Raw genomic sequence first — 18643 nt, 5'->3', positions numbered from 1 at the left:
CTATCAAATATAGAATTCACTTTAAAATACTTATCCACACCTTCAAGGCTATCCACAATCTTGCCCCCCCCTTATCTATCTAATCTTATTTACATTGCTGTTCCCTCCCGCCCCCTCCGTTCCTCTTCCTCCATTCTCCTCTCTGTCCCCTCTGCCCGTCTTAATACCATGGGTAATAGAGCTTTTAGCTGCTCTGCTCCTCAGCTGTGGAATGCCCTTCCCCCTGACATCCGCAATATTGACTCTGTGCCCCTGTTCAAATCCAGGCTAAAAACCCATCTGTTTCAGATAGCCTATTCTTTATGATTCTTAAACTGTTTTATTTCATTTTATTTCATATTTAATTTTTTTTAATTCCTTTATTTATTTTGTTTAAAATTCTGTAAATGTGTCTTATTTTATTTTTGTTTCTCTCTGTACAGTGTCCTTGAGTGTTCTGAAAGGCGCTTTTAAATAAAATGCATTATTATTATTACGGTAACACTTTATTTTAGGGACACATCTATTAGCACTAATACATAAAATATTAATGCATTTGTAAGTAACTTGTAAGGCATGTACTAAGCAAAATAAGACAGTTGTTAAGCATGTATTCACAAATGTCTTGTTCATGCACAATAAGGGATTTATTACCAATATAACCTTAGTAAGGACCTAGTAGACCTAGATTTCTATTTATGTGTAAGCAGTAAGGGCCAGAATACAATGTGTATAAGCTCCTGGTACACTGTGTGAACAAACCCTGAACAGTGTGAAAACAGATGTGGAATAAGGGTCCCTATTCTAAAGTGATGCATTGCTCAGCCCAGATGGCTTAGGGCCCCCGCACTACCTAGGGCCCCCACTCTACGTCCCCCCCCCCTGGGAAGCAAAGTGTAAGAACATTTCAGAGTCTATATTTGTCTCATTAGGTATGAAGATCTCACATATTCTACTCATTATGTCAATGAGTAATTGGAAGCATTATATAGCAAGGATTGGACGTAAAGTTATCAATGACGGTGGGTGGTGAGATGTCATTTTTTCATACACCAATTAGTTTTAATTGTAAAAACCCTACAATAAATGCAGAATATAACGATGAGTAATAGTTTGGAAGCGAAACTAAGCTATTCCTTTCTGATAAATAAGTTAATGTTTGAGAAACTTAGCTACAAGAAGTGCAGTGCATGATGGGTAGGCTACGCCCTTAGTCAGAAATGCAATGCATGGCCAATGCAGCAATGATAATATTTCTGTTGTTACGTACATGGCAAATTGTTTGGATAGCAACTAAATTTCACAAGTGAGGGGAGGAGCTAAGGACGTAGGCTCAGAGCTGGGTAGGTTGTCTGTTGGCCTAGATTGCGTACCCATCATGCACTGCACTTCTTGAAGCTAATGTTCTCAAACATTCACTTAATTATCACAAAAGAGTAGTTTAGTTTTGCTTCAAAACTATTATTCTAATGTTCTGCATTTATTTTGTTTTTTTTTTACAATTAAAACTCAGTGGTACATGAAAAAAAATTACATCTCACCAACCCACCGCCATTGACAAGTGTACGTTCAATCCTTGCTATATATAGGCTCTTGTTACCTCCCTCTCATTGATATGAACAAGAGAAAACTAGATGACTCAGCTGGGTAAGTATTATTATTATTAAGCGGGCTTGCGGAGCAAGGACCCTGCAGAGCATGGCCCTTGCAGAGCAAGGACCCTGCAGAGCATGGCCCTTGCAGAGCAAGGCCTGATTATAGTAATCTCTAAGTCCTGTTTCTTTATTTTATTATTATTGGTCTTGTGCAGGGATCTCCTCCTAGGCCTTTCGAGATAGAGACACCGTTCAAACACTAAAACGACCGGCTCGGCTTGGAGATCGCGTATAGTTATAGGCTTCTCCGTGTCTCTTGTCGTTTTCCCGTTTTTGGCGATTTTGTTAAAGCCTGGGTCCCCATTGAAAACAGTGGTGGAACCTCCATGAACCAAGGTTCCGCCACTCTAGAGATTAGAGTGTAGGAGGCTTTTTTCGGTCATAAAACATCAACACTTTCACCTAGAAGTTTAGTTGACGCGTTGTTAGCGAGCTCTATGGGATGTCTCCAAATTGTCAAAGTTTCATCTCCCAACTCCCAATACTTTTTAAATGGCAGGTTTGTAAAAAAAAAAACAGGCCTAGGTCTATGGAGAATCCCAGTCTTTCCAAAAATGCATTTTTCAAGAGATCAGCGCATGTCCCACACGGAGGTCCATTTGTGCCTGAACCCTTTAACCTATAAACTTCATTCAAAGACTGTTAGAGAGATCACAAGCATGACTCCGATCTGTGAAAAGGACACGTGCCAACTCCTTTTAGTTTTTTTACAACGATGTTGTAAAGACAAAAAACTCATTCTCATTTTCTCCCCTTTTTAAGGCTCAATACTAACTGTCAGTTAGTATCAGAACAGGTGCTCCCAATGAAGTGTTCCATCTTAACTGCCACTGTCTCAAGATTCTATTCTTAACGAGCAGGTGCGAGCAACCATTCTAGAAGTCTATTGTTCAGCTCTTCAATGCAATGTGACAATAATCCTTTTTCCATCCAATATAAAGTCGCTTTAAAATAATGCGCATTAAAAAGTTGATGCGACACAAGTGATGGAAAAGCGGTTAAGTCGCTTCAACGCCAGCTTTGTCGACCTCATTTATATCGCTCTAAAAAGGTGGATTGGCTAGAGATAAGTCGACATAAAATTGATGGAAAAGCGTTAAAGCGACGTAGGAAGTTCGTACATGCGCAGTGCTGTTATTATATGCGCGAGAATTTGAAAGCTAAGTTTGGTCGAGAAAAGGCAGGCGTCAAGGAATGGGGCTGGGGGAAAACGCTGTTTTGATTTTTTCGAAGAAATGGACCAGCTAGCTACTGGGTGCCAGGCCGGTCGTGGTTGCGAGGTCCTCTGCTGTTGACAGCACCGGTGAGTGGATTAATTGTTGTTGATGTAGGAGGCTGGTGTTAACCTGGCTACATTATCCGACAGGGAACTTGCTACTGTAAACTTGCTAATAGATAGCCTCAGGTGTCACATAGGACTCCAGGTAGTACAGCTGTTTACATAAATGTCTTCTAGGTCTACTTTGTAATCTTCCCCCCTCGTATGTCGTTCGCACAAGTAATGATATGTTTGTATCAAACAGGACACAATACTCAAAGAGAAATAGCGCAGTAGCTAAGTAAACAGAAATACGAGGACTGACTTTTGCTAATGAAGCTATGGATCTGATAACGATTTCTCACTGTTAACATAGTTCGTCTGGCTCTGTACAAATAGTTCCCCCTGATGACCAATCTGGTGTGGAAGACGAGAAAGAGGATGAAGGGGATGATGAGGAAGAAGAGGGTGCTGGTAAGTCAGGATCATCATGCTTTTGAATGTCATGTTATTCATGCTAATATTGTGTATCACAAAAGTTGTTTTTTTGTTTTTGTTTTTTTAAACAATTCAACATCTGACCAAAGTGAGTACTCCGGCACCCCTATGCGAAAATGCCCTGAAAGAGCCAGGTGCAGGACAATAAAAGTATTAATCCAGTGAAAGAGTAATAGAATAGTCCAGTGAAGTGAATAAAGTCTGCAATACTGCTTCTCTTTTGTTAAATTTAGATGTACAAGAATGGTTTGATGTCAAAATCTTCAATAACACCATTGGGGGACATCATGTTTAAATAGTACATATGCAAAAGGTCTCCTGCTGGAGTAACCTTTTGCCTCGGTCACTGCCTCTAGGTGACTTGTCTGACACTGACACTATGCCCTGCACTTCTTTCATCACTGGTACTCATAGTGCTGGTAGGCCTACTGCTTGTCAAGGATGCACTTTGCCTGATTAAGACCTGAGGGACGAAACGTTACGCTCTCACTATTCAATTTAACAGAAGACAAGCAGTGTTTAGGACTTTATTCACTTTAACTTACCTGTATTGTACACTGTAAAAAATGCCCGTTGAAATTACGGCAAAAAAACGTCAAATTGCAACAGTCAGTGACCGTAAAATGTAAAACAGTTTATCTCTGTACTAAATACGGCAAGCTACTATTGAGTCAAAAAGCGCTACATAACTTTATTTTTGACAAGTGTCATATGTAGAAAATACTGGACTGTTCTCTGTAAACGAAAATATTGGAAAATACTGTTAAGTGAGATGAACTAGTCAAGAAACGGTACATAACTTTATTTTTCACTGGTGTCAATATGTAGAAAATACTGAACTGTTCACTGAAAAGAAAATATTGGAAAATACCGTTAAGTGAAGATGAAGTAGTCAAGACACGGTACATGACTTTATTTTTCACCTGTGTACACATATGTGCACAGCAAATTTGTCAGAGTTAGATTGATCAGAGTTAGACTGGTGTTCAGCCAAAATCTAAACATCAAGAGTTGCAGCAACACTACACAGTGTATCTGTATCTTCACAGTAATCTGAAAAAGTCTACCTGGGACAGTAATCCCTTGATTCAGTCTCTTAGAAGTAGCCCAGTCTATTTGTCATTCTAACCCATCCAAATCAATCTGTCAATCAATAACTGACCTCACCTGAGTGCTAAGGGCTGTCATGCAATGACTAACTGCCTGCACCTGCCAAATGCTTCATCACTCGGGTCACATGGTTCACTTGAACATGTATTTAAACAGGGACTGTTGCATTGTACTGCTCACTGGTTGCTAGCTAGCTAGGTGGCTGGCTGGCTGTAAGGCCGGCCGGCCGGCTGGCCTGGCCTGGCCTGGCCTGGCCTGGCCTGGCCTGGCCTGGCCGGCCCGGCTAGCAGGTCACGTTGTAAGGGTGGCTGCATGGCTTGCTAACTAGCTTGTTTGTTAGCTTGCTTGCCCTGCTAGCTTTGGCCTTCATTTTCCTTAAGGTTATTTTCAGGCCTTTTTTTAAATAAAGAATGCATTTGCATACCCTTCATTGATGATACTAGACTGGTCCACCTCCCTGCACTAGACAATCTGGCAATTGGGCATTTATTTAGGTATCTAATTAGGTTGATGTTTATCGGACTCCAGTGAGTAGAATCTGTCCAATCAGTTGTCTGTGATTGCAACTCTATAATTGGACTCACCTGAGTATAATCAGTCCAATCAGTTGTCTGATTGTAACTCTATAATTGAACTCACCTGAATATAATCCATCCAACCACTGCTGCCATAATTTTACCGTAAAATGTAAAAAAAAATAATACCGTTATTTATTTAACGGTAGGCTTTGGCAACCACTGCTGCCATAATTTTACCGTAAAATGTAAAAAGGAAATAAACCGTTATTTATTTAAGGGTAGACTTTGGCAACCACTGCTGCCAGCAGTTTACCGTAAAAACAACAGTTCTTTTTTTACTGTGTAAGCATCCAAATGTTGGCAGCATTCATGTCAAACCATGTCAGTACTAGTACCATGCCTCACTGGAGGCAAAACACACTGTTGTCTTCGAACTACTGACTTGGGTACTGTCACACGTACTTGACACCATCTAAAACAAAATTGTTTATCTTGGGATTATCAGTCCACAAGAAATGGTCCAAAACACTGAAGCAAATCATGCCTCACTGAATACCTTTCTATGCATTTTCAAATAGGGGTGTACTCAGTTTTCTCTTGTCAGAGGTTGAGGTGTCATTTTGATAAACAGCTTCAAAATATTCTTAACACTGATATCCATTAAATCATTGGAACTGAATATGTTCACGCTTACTTCAGGCTAATATGTTCAAGATTAGTTGACACCCTTTAACTTGGATTAAAAAAACCTCTAGTGTAATACCATGTCTCGGATAACTTAATTAAATGTGTTTGTATTTTATGTGTAATGTAATAGAAGACTACAGTGGACAAGTGACCATGGAGGATTCAGAGCCCCCAGGCCCCACCCCAGGTGCAGCAGGAGGTAGTCGCCTGTTTCGCAGGCCACTGAAGAAAAAGTCTTTACTAGCTGCATAGAGTCAGCAGCTGTCGGACTTACTGAAAAGTCAAGAGGCAGGAGGAGGAAGATGGAGAGATGCTAACTTCTCTGAGAACGTCCGTCAAGCGCCAGTTTGGAGCATCAGAATAACCCGCCCATTGCCTCTTCAAGCAGCCAAGTGGCCTTACCATTTAATGTTATTTTATATTTAATACTAATTATGAATATTTATTAAATGCATTTTTATGAAAAATGCCCATGTTTGTTTGTTTTTAATATACATATTCACTTGATGTGAATTCTGTGATCTTTCACAAATGCATGTGAGGCATCAGGTGACGCATCAGGGTATCTCTTATTGCCGCTGCCTCAGTGTCCTCCTCAGCTGACTCAGGATCTTCTCCTCTGCTTTATAATGTTAAATTCAACTCTCCAAGTGTTAATTCAACAGTACAATAACACTAAAATGAGTGGGACCATATGCTCTAAGCAGTGTTGACTTGAGACTGCAAATTTTACCATGTGATTAGGCGTACAGCCTCAGACAAAATAAAAAATCACCTGTCATGTAGGACAGTGTTTCCCAACCAGGGGTACGTGTACCACTAGGGGTTCGTGAGCACACTGCAGGGGGTACTTGGAAAAATGAAAAAAAAAAAAAAAGCATGGAGCAGAGTCACATTGGGATATAGAGCATGAGTGAGGGGGTACTCATGGTATGACAAAAAGGCTTAGGGGTACACAAGACAAAAAAGGTTGGGAAACACTGATGTAAGATGTTCATTCAGTTGATGTTAGCTAGTCCTTTTCAGACAGGAGGACAGGTACAGGGGTTGGTCATGGAGGGTGGGGAGGTGTTGCTCTCACGGGTCTAGGCCTACTGTAATCTGATGGCCTGTATGCCCTGCCTCTGTCTGCTGTCAGAGAAGTGTGAAGTTATTTCGTTTGTATAGTCCTTTATTGCCTTCCTGATGCCCTTGCTGTTCAGACTAGGCAGTTTTGGGTCGGGTCTGTGATTCATCATTTTTCTTAAAATAAATAAATAAATACAATCACTGAATGAACAACCTCCACGACAGGTGATTCCATACTTTTTTTGCCAGGGGCTGTTTGTAAAATTGTAATTGTTTTGTAGTGCCTAAAGCTAACTTAAAAAGTGCTATTGTGCCACCCGTTTCCCCAACGACACCTCTGCTCTCTCTGCTCGCAGGGTCAGGCCTCGTATGTGGCTCTACAAGCACATAGTCTCTCTCTCGAAACAGATGTTTGCTAACTCGAAAATCAGTCATAAACTGACGGTCCGTAGGCTATGTTGGCACGTCCATCTCCCACCACAAACAGCACCTGGTGCTGCCAGGTTAGTACTGGCTATCTGCGAGTAGTCTACTAGTAAAAATCACAGTAGGCTATGCGAGTCGCCTTCTCCGGGCTGTCATCCTTTTCCTGATCACAATTATTGCGGATAGTATATTGATTATTAATAACACGACACGTAGACTGTCCATCTTGTTTTGTCGGTCAAGGCTATATTCTCACGCGCGATAAAGTCTATTTTTCTTTTGACACAAACATTCTAAAAGAGCGACGCAGTGGATGGAAAGCGTCCAAGCGCGACAGAAATATGTGGATTAACGAGAGGCATTGTGACGTAGCTTCAATGCGCTTCAAGTACTTTTTTGATGGAAAACGGTTCTGGTGTGACTTTTGTCGCTTTAAATAAAATCGACACAAGGTACAAGTCGCTTCAGAATTGGATGGAAAAAGGATTATAGTCTTGCTGGACTGTGCATGACAGCTAGCTGCTTGGCATAATGGGAATGCATGCTGCTGGATTAGAGATATGGAGGTTGAGGGTTCGAATCCCACCCGAAGCCATGTTGATTTTCAAAATTATATCATATACAGTGTTCCTTGGCCAACTTAAAATGCCATGTATGTCATTTAGTATGAATGACAAATGTGCTGAATTACAGATATGGAGGTTCAGGGTTCGAACCCCAGTCGAAGCCATGTTGATTTTCAAAATTATATCATATGCACTGTTCCTTGGCCAACTTAAAATGCCATGTATGTCATTTAGTATGAATGGCAAATGTGCTGAATTACAGATATGGAGGTTGGGGGTTCAAACCCCAGTCGAAGCCATGTTGATTTTCAAAATTATATCATATGCAGTGTTCCTTGGCCAACTTAAAATGCCATGTATGTCAATTAGTATGGATGGCAAATGTGCTGAATTACAGATATTGAGGTTGGGGGTTCGAACCCCAGTCAAAGCCATGTTGATTTTCAAAATTATATCATATGCAGTGTTCCTTGGCCAACTTAAAATGCCATGTATGTCATTTAGCATGAATGGCAAATGTGCTGAATTAGGGATATGGGGGTTGGAGGTTCGAACCCCAGTCGAAGCCATGTTGATTTTCAAAATGATATTATATGCAGTGTTCCTTAGCCAACTTCAAATATCATGTATTGTATGTCATTTAATATCAATGGCAAAGGGGTTGGATTACAGATATGGAGGTTGTGAGTTCTAATCCCGCTCGAAGCCATGTTGATTTTCAAAATTATATCATATGCAGTGTTCCTTAGCCAACTTAAAATACCATGTATGTCATTTAGTATATCCCCAAAACGCAGAGCTACAACACTTTCAAGATGGCTGAATCCAAGGTGGCTGAATTGTTTGGCCCATAACTTCTGACTGGGTGGATGGAGTTTTTCCAACATTTCTTTTAGCTTTGTTTTCTCAATAGTACTTTGTTTCATCTCTGCCCCAAAAGGCAAGCCCGCTTCCAGCATTTTCTGTGAGAATGCATTTCTAGTTTGATATACCCTTACACTTTGTACATTGGGGGGGCTAGGTAGTGCAGGCCTGGGTGGTGTGGGGGCCCTAGGACTTTGGTAGTGCAGAGGCCCTGAGCCATCTGGGCTGACCAATGCATCACTTTAGAATAGGGACCCTTATTCTGCATCTGTTTTCACACTGTTCAGGGTTTGTTCACACAGTGTGTCGGGAGCTTATACACATTGTATTCTGCCACTTACTACTTACTAATAAGTAGAAATATAGGCTTACTGGTCCTTACTAAGGTTATATTAGTAATAAATCCCTAATTGGGCATGAACAAGACATTTGTGAATACATGCTTAACAACTGTCTTATTTTGCTTAGTACATGCCTTACAAGTTACTTACACAGGCATTAATATTGTATGTATTAGTGCTAATAGATGTGTCCCTAAAATAAAGTGTTACCATTATTATTATAGCTAATTTGCATAATATTCCCAGGAGTTCAACTACAAACTGTCGCTCTCGTTGTGCAAATCGTCTCTAGTCGCCCTAATCGCTTTTGTCAGACGACTCAATACAAAGTCAATTACTTCCGTCACTCGCTCAGGTCGTGGCCGGTGTATTCGTGCGGTAAGAGTTAACCGTCCTCTGTCCAGTGTATGCTGTGCTGATCTGTGCTGTGACGTGCGGTGGGGTGCGGTGGGGTGCGGTGCTGTGCTGAATTGAGCTGTGCTGTGCTGTGCTGTGCTGTTCCGCTGGACATGGTAAGAGTTAACCATCCTCTGACCCCCCCTTCACCTTCAGCTGTTCCTACACACATTCCCCTCTCCTCTCCCCTCTCCTCTCATCCCTCCCTTCCCTCCCCACTCTCCCTCGCCTCTTCTCCCTCTCTCCTTTCCTCTGCTTCTCTCTTCACTGTTCCCCTCTCCTCTTCTGCCCTCCTTCTCTACCCTCCTATCCTCCCTCTCTTCTCTCCTCTGCCTCTCTCTTCCCTGCTCCCTCTCTCCTCTTCCTCTCCTACCTCTCCTCTGCCTCTCTTTTCCCTGTACACTCTCTTTCTCCCCCCCCTCTCTCTCTCTCTCTCACACACACACACAATCTATCTTTCTGACTCTCTTGTATGCTTCTATCTATTTCATTTGCTCTCCTTTTCTTGGTCGCCCACCTTCTTTTCTCATTCCCTAGTTCTCTCTTTCACTCCCTTATCCTTCTCTCTCTTCCTACATATCTTTCTTTCCCTCACTTGCTCTCTCTCCTTTTTCATGAAGACTTACCACCATCATCATCATGAACAGTATTCATTATAACTGGGAAAATTGCACTTGACATGAAAAGGGGGATCTTCTCCATTGTCCGCCATGTTGAATTCCCAGAAATAAAAAAATTTAGCTGCAAAACTTGCTGTACTTTGGTCATACTAGTAAATATTAGTTGTATTAGTATATTCATGAAAAGATCAAATATGGCAGTAGACAGAACAGTTTCAATGAGCAGCATAGTTGCAATACCTACTCTAGCCATCATCCTACACAGTGCACCTTTAAAGGGACACTGTGCAGGAAATGGTCAAAAAAGGTACTGCAACTACGCTGCTCATTGAAACTGGGCTGCCTATTGCCAAATTTGATCTTAACATGAAAGTTTACTAAGTAATAAACACATATTTTCTAGTATGGTCCAAGTACAGTCATTTTTGCTGCTAAAAATGGCTATTTTGGGAAATTCAAAATGGCAGACCACGGAGAAGATGCCCCTTTTCATGTATGAAAACTGCAGTCATAATGAATACTTAGAATTTGATGCTGGTGGTAAGTATTCATGAAAAAGGTAACATTAGTGAATGGGCAGCATGAATTCAGGAAATAAACAACTAAAAATCTCACACAGTGTCCCTTTAATGTTAATTTCGTTATGAAATGCTATATTCTACTGTTGATGTTTATGATGTCCTTTTACGATATTATTGGCAGGATGAGAACTGATAATAAAAACACTTTTGTGGACTTCAATGAATGCCTTGGCTGGTCTTCAGACGCTGGCGCAGAGCGAGTACTTCCTAACAGCTGTAACTTAAGGAGGAGAGGGACAATTAGTCAACTTCCCTCTTGTAAATATTTGGATTGAGCTTTTTACAAGCTCAGTACTATGTGGCCGGCTGCGCTGTAGTGCAGTGCAGCGCTCTCAGGAGCAGGGCCAAGTTTGGCTGTCTGTCTGTCTGTCTGTCTGTTTGTTATAATACCAGCAAACACCATCCAACATCCTTATTGGAGCTGGCGAATGCACGTCTCACAGGAACACGTTGCAGAGCACAAGCAATATTCATACATCCCTCGCGAGGGCTGACCCACTCGCAATGACTGATCACGACACTGGAAAGCACAGCCAACATCTGAATCATCAATCGTGATGGCTGATTGCATTACATTACACTAAACTTTAGCGGACGCTTTTATCCAAAGCAACTTAGTTATTTTCAGGGTATTGGTTACTCTCCCTGGAGCAGTATAAGGTTAGGTGCCTTGCTCAAGGGCACCTCAGCCACGGAGTGTGGTAGGGAGTATAAGGGTGGGATTCGAACCTACAACCCTTTTATCTTAAATCCAATCCCTCGCGTGATTTAGTCCTCCTTTGCATCCACTATCACTTTTGTGTATCTATAATATAGCATTTTATTACCATTACGATGTGACACAGCAAAGTTAGATTATCCCACACAAACATTCCTGTCTGGTCTGTCGGAAAAAAGGTGATAAATACAAAAAGTTGATGTGTAATACTGTACGTCCTGAATTTGTGTTCTATCTCTAGTATTAGTGGACTATATTGTAAATCTTGGGGGTCCCAGCAGAAAGTAGTTTGGGAGCCATAGCAACCTCCCCTCCCATCTTGCCCCAAACCTGGGTGCAGGAGTGGTCGTCGTATCCGAACTCATATCACGGCTGCCATTGGCAACAGTGTAAGAGCCCTGCCCCTTCCTTCCTCTATAACCCCCCCCACCCCCACCCTGCAACTGTCAAGTATGCCATCCTCATCTTACAAATGCAGGTATGCCCCTCCCACTTGTCTCACCTATGCAGGTGCGGCCGTCGAATCCAAACTCGTATCCCGGTTGGCAACGGCAACGATGGCTCCCCTGGAGATTCTCACACACCGAGTGGACGCCACAGGGACTGGGCTGCTCCGAACACTCGTTAATGTCTGGGGAACGGCAATACACACACACACACACACACACACACACACACACACACACACACACACACACACACACACACACACACATACAGCCTGATTATCATCGACTTCCAAATCTCTTCGAGACTTGGTCTGACCAAGAGCATGGTCCCAAATGGCATGGCTGACCTTCCTCCCTAGGTTTGCTACTGGTTAATTGGTGTCAGACAAAGCGGGAGGAGTTCCCGATTTTTCGGGAGATCAGAAATGATATTTGCATTGCTCTTGACCTGACTAGCAAGCAACGCAGAAGGTGTTGCGTCACTAGGAGGGCGTGTGCTGGCTAACATACACACACATTTCACCTCTTTATTTGTCCCCACAATTTAAAATAGGGTTTCTACAGACACAAATTTAGCAGTTGCAGAGGTACACACACACACACACACACACACACACACACACACACACACACACACACACACACACACAGACGCACACACTCACACACACACACACAGACGCACACACTCACACTCCACAGGGCACACACGGACACACAGGCGCACACACACACACTCACTCACACCCCACAGGGCACACACGCACACACAGGCACGCGCACACACACACACACACACACACACACACACACACACACACACGCACACACACACACACAAACACACGCACACACACACACACACACACACACACACACACACACACACACACACACACACACACACACACACACACACACACACACACACACACACACACACACACAAAAACACAAACACACACAGGCTCGCACACACCCCACAGGTAGGTAGTGTGGGGGTCATGGAATGAAGACGACCCCCACAACCCCATAATTAGGCCAGATCAAACCAGCCCCTTACACACACCCACACACACACAAACACACACACACACACACACACACACACACACACACACACACACACACGCGCGCACGCACACACGCGCACGGGCACACACACACAAACAAACATTTTAATGAGCAAGCCTTTTTAAATGATCTCTATGAAAGTGACATTCATCTCACAACTGAAATTCCTGATGCTGACTTGGCTCTACAGTTTTTCTCAAACTCATTTATTTGCATTGTTGACAAACATGCACCTTTTAAAAAGATAAGAGTAAAAAGTAGAACAAACCCATGGTTCACCCCTGAACTCTCCTCTCTTTTTCAGTCAAGAAATAAGGCTTGGTCATTAGCAAGGAGGAGCAAGGATGCCTCTGACTGGGCAAGTTTCAGGAAAATCAGGAACAGATGTACATTATCTGTAAGAAAGGCTAAATCTGACTATTACTTTAACCTTGTCTCTAGCTCGTACTCTGATCCTGCAAAATTCTGGAAGGCTGTAAATTACAAAAACAATAAATCTGTTACACCTATGCCTTCTTCCATTAAGTTTGATGATTGTCTACTACAAGACAAATCAGACATTTGCAGTGCTCTTAACAAACATTTTTCTTTAGCCAGTCAAAGTTTTGATAATAGCAATAATCATTCCTTTATGCCTAGGGCTGGACATGATATGTGTATCAGAGACAATGTCAGAGACGATGATCTGGAATTTAGGCTTCATCCTGTGTCTAAGCATACAGTGCTATCTGCTTTATTAGCAATTGATAGTCGCAAATCCACTGGAGAAGACCACCTAGATCCCCTTTTTCTTCGCACTGCGGCATATATAATAGCAGAGCCATTATTGCACATTTTCAATTATTCTATTTCCACTGGAGTTGTCCCTACACTATGGAAATTTGCACACATTACCCCGTTGCACAAGGGGGGTGATAAGACTGACCCTAACAACTATCGACCAATATCCAAGCTACCGTGTCTCTCAAAAATACTAGAGAAGTTGGTAAATGATCAGCTCAAAGAATTTCTAAATACCAATAATATTCTGAGCCCTCTCCAATCAGGCTTTAGGCCTAAACATAGTACAGTCACTGCTGCTACTAAAGTAATTGATGATATTATCACTTCTCTTGACAAGAAAAAACATTGTGCTGCCATCTTTGTGGACTTATCCAAAGCATTTGACACTGTGGACCACTCTCTGCTTCTACAAATTCTGCCTGGTATTGGTTTTAGTGCAAGTGCCTGTAAATGGTTCCAGAGCTACCTATCAAACAGACACCATACTGTAAAATTGGGTAATACTCAATCTGACCCCCTGCTAATAACCAAGGGGGTCCCACAAGGTTCAGTATTAGGTCCGGTACTCTTCACCATGTACATAAATAGCATACTCTCTCTCCTTTCCAACTGCTCTATTCATCTATATGCAGATGATACAATTTTGTATTGTGTTGCAGATTCTGTACAGCTAGCATTGGAGAATTTGCAGCAGTCTTTTAATATTCTACAAAATGCCTTCATTGGTCTTAAGCTTCTACTTAACGTAAGCAAGACTAAATGTATGGTCTTTACTCGATCTAAGCATGGCATGAAAAATGATTTTAATATATCTACTTTAGATGGGTCTGTTATTGAGAGAGTATCACATTATAAGTACCTGGGAATCTGGCTAGATGACAAGTTCACATTCAAGAAACATACTGACTGTCTTGTCACTACGCTTAGACAAAAGCTATCTTTCCTGCACAGAAATAAATATCACTTTCCTGTTTTCTGCAGAAAAAAGTTAATTGAAGCTACTTTTCTGTCTTCCCTTGACTATGGTGATGTTATTTACAGACATGCACCACTCTCTAATCTGAAGGCACTTGACACTGTCTATCATTCAGCTCTTCGTTTTATTACTGGGGATCCATATAGCACTCATCATTGCCTGTTATATGATAAAGTTGGGTGGGCTCCACTTTCTCACAGAAGGGACATGCATTATTTTAGTTTTATTTTTAAGGCCCTCACTGGTAAACTCCCATTTTATATTTCATCTCTTTTAGTTTGGCACTCCAACCCATATCAAACCCGCAGCAGCAACTTTTTACTGGAGGTCCCTTATGCCCGCACTGAACTGGGTAAAACGGCTTTTAGTGTCTGTGGACCTTCACTTTGGAATACCCTACAACAAAGGATAGGTCTTCAAGCCTTGGTGTCCTTAGAACATTTTAAAGTAATACTGGGAAGTTTTTTATCACATACTTGTACTTGTTTTAACTCATAAGTTTTAATTCATAGTTTGTCTTAATTTTTACCTCTTATATGATTTATGTTGCATTGTGTATGTTGTATATATATATGATTTTATATGTGTAATTGTTTGTTTTACTCGACATCATTGTAAATGAGGGCTGGGCTCTCAATGATTCTTCGAGTTTAAATAAATGAAATGAAAATGAACAAACACAAACACAAACACAAACACAAACACAAACACAAACACACACACACACACACACACACACACACACACACACACACACACACACACACACACACACACACTTCCTTGGCTGCCACATGACTCGCCCTGGCAGGAAGAGGAAATTAAATCAGCCTCAATCAGCACCTCAACAGCAAGCCCTCCCTTGGATTAACACCCACATCTCACATGTGTGTGTGTGTGTGTGTGTATGTGTATGTGTGTATTTGTGTGTGTGTGTGTGTGTGTGTGTGTGTGTGTGTGTGTGTGTGTGTGTGTGTGTGTGTGTGTGTGTGTGTGTGTGTGTGTGTGTGTGTGTGTGTGTGTGTGTGTGTATGTTTGTGTGTGTGCGTGTGTGTGTGTGTGTGTGTGTGTGTGTGTGTGTGTGTGTGTGTGTGTGTGTGTGTGTGTGTGTGTGTGTGTGTGTGTGTGTGTGTGTGTGTGTGTGTGTGTGTGTGTGTGTGTTGGGGTGAATGTTACAGCAAGCAATTGGTCCTCGTACAGCCAAAGGAACTCATAGGACTTAAGACTAGGCTCAGCTCTCACTCTTCTTCAAACTACATCATCACAGGGGGCCTCCCAACAGCTGTGTGTACACAAACATGCACATGCCGCACACGCACACACAAACACACGCGCGCAAACACACGCGCGCGCACGCACACACACACACACAGACACACACACACACACACTAAAAAAAACACTGACAAAAGACGCATAAACACAGTACATGTCCTCATGGACTCAAGTACACCCTCAAATGGTAAATGGTTAATGGACTGCATTTACAGTCCCAGGAAAAAGTTTGTACACCCTTTGAAATTTCTTACATTTCTGTCAAAATTGGTCATAAAGCATGGTCTGATCTTCTCGGAAATCACAAGAAGGAACAACCAGAGTCTGCTTTAACTAATTCAACCCAAACGTTTACAAGTTTACATATTTTCATTGGCCATAAGATGTAAACATTCACAGGACAGAAAGGCATAAGTAAGTACACCCTTGCATTCAGTAGGTTTTAACCCTAAGTTTGTCGCAATAACCTCAACCAGATGTTTCCTGTAGTTGCAGATCAGATTAACAAAACAATCTGGATGTATCTTGACTCCCTCCTCTTTAGAAAACTGCCCTTCTTCAGCAAGGTTTCTGGGATATCTGGAGTGAATAGCTTTCTTGACTTCATGCCATATCATCTCAAATGTTTTTTGTCAGAGCGTTGACTGGGCTATTCCAGAATGTGTATTTCATTGTTATGAAGCAATTCAAAAGTCAATTGCCTCTAAAATATGGGTTGTTGTCCCATTTCAGCACCCATCCTCTTGTGTGCCTCAACTGTGTGACAGACTACCTCACATTTTTTCTGTAAAATATCTCAATAAACTTCTAAGTTCATTGTTCCACTGATAATAGCAAACTGACAAGGGCCTGAGGCACCAAGGTAGCCGTATATAATGATGCTCCCGCCACCATACTCAAAGGTGGAGATGATGTTTTGGTGAAGGTGTGGTTCTCCAGTTCTCCTCCAAACATGATACTATGTGTTCCCCTGAAAAATTCAACTTTGGTTTCAACGTTGGTCTACAGAATATTTAGCAGTAATTTTATTAAGCATATAAATGCTTTTTCGCAAACCTCAAAGGTGCAGCAATATTTTTTTGGACAGAAACCCCATTAATTTTAAATTGGCAGAATGAACCCCATTTTTAGTTATTCTTGGTTACATCTCCACTTCTGAGTATGGTGGCGGGAGCATCATTATATGCGGCTACCTTGCTGCCTCAGGCCTTTGAAAGTTTGCTATTATCAGTGGAGCAATGAACTCAAGTCTATTGTGATATTTTACAGAAAAAATGTGAGGAAGTCTGTCACACAGTTGAAGCACATAAGAGGATGGGTGCTGAAATGTGACAACAACCCATACTTTAGAAGCAAATCGACATTAGAATGGCTTCATAACAATGAAATATACATTCTGGAATAGTCCAGTCAAAGCCCTGACTAAAAACAATTAAGATTATATGGCATGAAGTCAATAAAGCTATGCACTCCAGACATCCCAGAAACCTTGCTGACGAGAGGCAGTTCTTTAAAGAAGAGGGAGACAAGATACATCCAGATTGTTTTGTTAATCTGATCTGCAACAACAGGACAAGTCTGGTTGAGGATATTGCAACTAACTGAGGGTTAAAACCTATTTAATGCAAGGGTGTACTTACTTATGCCTTGCTGTCCTGTGAATGTTATAGCCTTATGGCCAATAAAAATATGATAACGTGTAAATGTTTGTGTGGAATTAGTTAAAGCAGACTATGATTGTTCCTTCTTGAGATTTCCGGGAAGATCAGACCATGTTTTATGATAATTTTTGACTGAAATGTAAGAAATTTCAAAGGGTGTACAAACTTTTTCCTGGGACTGTATATAGCGCCTTAACACTCCTTCGAGCACTTAAAGCGCTTTACGTTGTATGCCTCACATTCACCCATTCACACTCACATTCATACACCAGTGGCAGTGGTCACCCGGCCCCTTAAGAGCAACATGGGGTTAAGTATCTTGCTCAAGGTCACATCAATGGGGTCAGGCAGAGTGGGGCTCAAGCCTGCAACCTTTGGGTTGCCGAACAGCTCCTCATGGAAGACACAGCGCGATATCATTGAGCTTTTATCCAAAGCAACTTAGTTATTTACAGGGTATTGGTTACAGTCCCTGGAGCAATGTGGGGTTAGGTGCCTTGCTCAAGGGCACCTCGGCCATGGAGTGTGGTAGGGGGTGGAAGGGTGGGATTGGAACCTCCAAGCCTTTGATCTACAGCCCATCTCCTTAACCACTAGGCCACAGCTCTCTCACACTCTCAAACCCACACGCTCAAACCCGCAACTTCCCAGTCAAAATTCCAGTTTGGTATGGGAGGCACAGCATGATACCGCTGAGCTAAAGGACCAGTCCGATAGCTCAGCGCTGCAGATACTGTATGAATCTTCGGGAGGGAGGTTTACTGCCGAACTCTGCTAGTTGACATCCGCTACATGTGTGCACGTGTGTGCACGTGCGCATGCATGCACTTCTCACACACACCCTCTTCTAACACACCCTTCACATCACAACACTTCCGGCTGGTGTGTGTGTGGGTGTGTGTGTGTGTGTGTGTGTGTGTGTGTGTGTGTGCGTGTGTGAGTGAGAGAGAGAGAGAGAGAGAGAGAGAGAGAGAGAGAGAGAGAGAGAGAGAGAGAGAGAGAGAGAGAGAGAGAGAGAGAGAGAGAGAGAGAGAGAGAGAGAGAGAGAGAGAGAGAGAGAGAGAGAGAGAGAGAGAGATTCTGCATGCCTATCTGCTGTGTAGGTGGGAAGCATTGCACAGTGGAGAGAGTGTGTGAGAA

General features: G+C 42.2%; 1 protein-coding gene and 1 long non-coding RNA gene across 4 annotated transcripts in view; one reads left to right on the top strand and one right to left on the bottom strand.

Annotated features, from left to right (window-relative positions):
* nid2a (nidogen 2a (osteonidogen)) overlaps nucleotides 1-18643 on the bottom strand; it is a 116370-nt gene that overhangs the window by 42461 nt on the left and 55266 nt on the right. For all 3 annotated transcript variants that reach the window (XM_063184650.1, XM_063184651.1, XM_063184652.1), the window contains exon 11: nucleotides 11788-11916. In XM_063184650.1, the coding sequence (XP_063040720.1) occupies nucleotides 11788-11916 (129 nt within the window). The remainder of the gene's footprint in view (nucleotides 1-11787; nucleotides 11917-18643) is intronic.
* Nucleotides 2554-6333, top strand: LOC134435593 (uncharacterized). The gene is made up of 3 exons (XR_010032025.1): nucleotides 2554-2937; nucleotides 3292-3366; nucleotides 5836-6333. It is a non-coding gene; the product is annotated as an uncharacterized LOC134435593 (long non-coding RNA).

The sequence above is a fragment of the Engraulis encrasicolus genome, chromosome 19 (genome assembly GCF_034702125.1).
Source record: "Engraulis encrasicolus isolate BLACKSEA-1 chromosome 19, IST_EnEncr_1.0, whole genome shotgun sequence".
Classification (NCBI taxonomy): Eukaryota; Metazoa; Chordata; class Actinopteri; order Clupeiformes; family Engraulidae; genus Engraulis; species Engraulis encrasicolus.
Note: the sequence above shows the minus strand (reverse complement) of the source record. Positions and strands in the feature narration are given on the sequence as shown.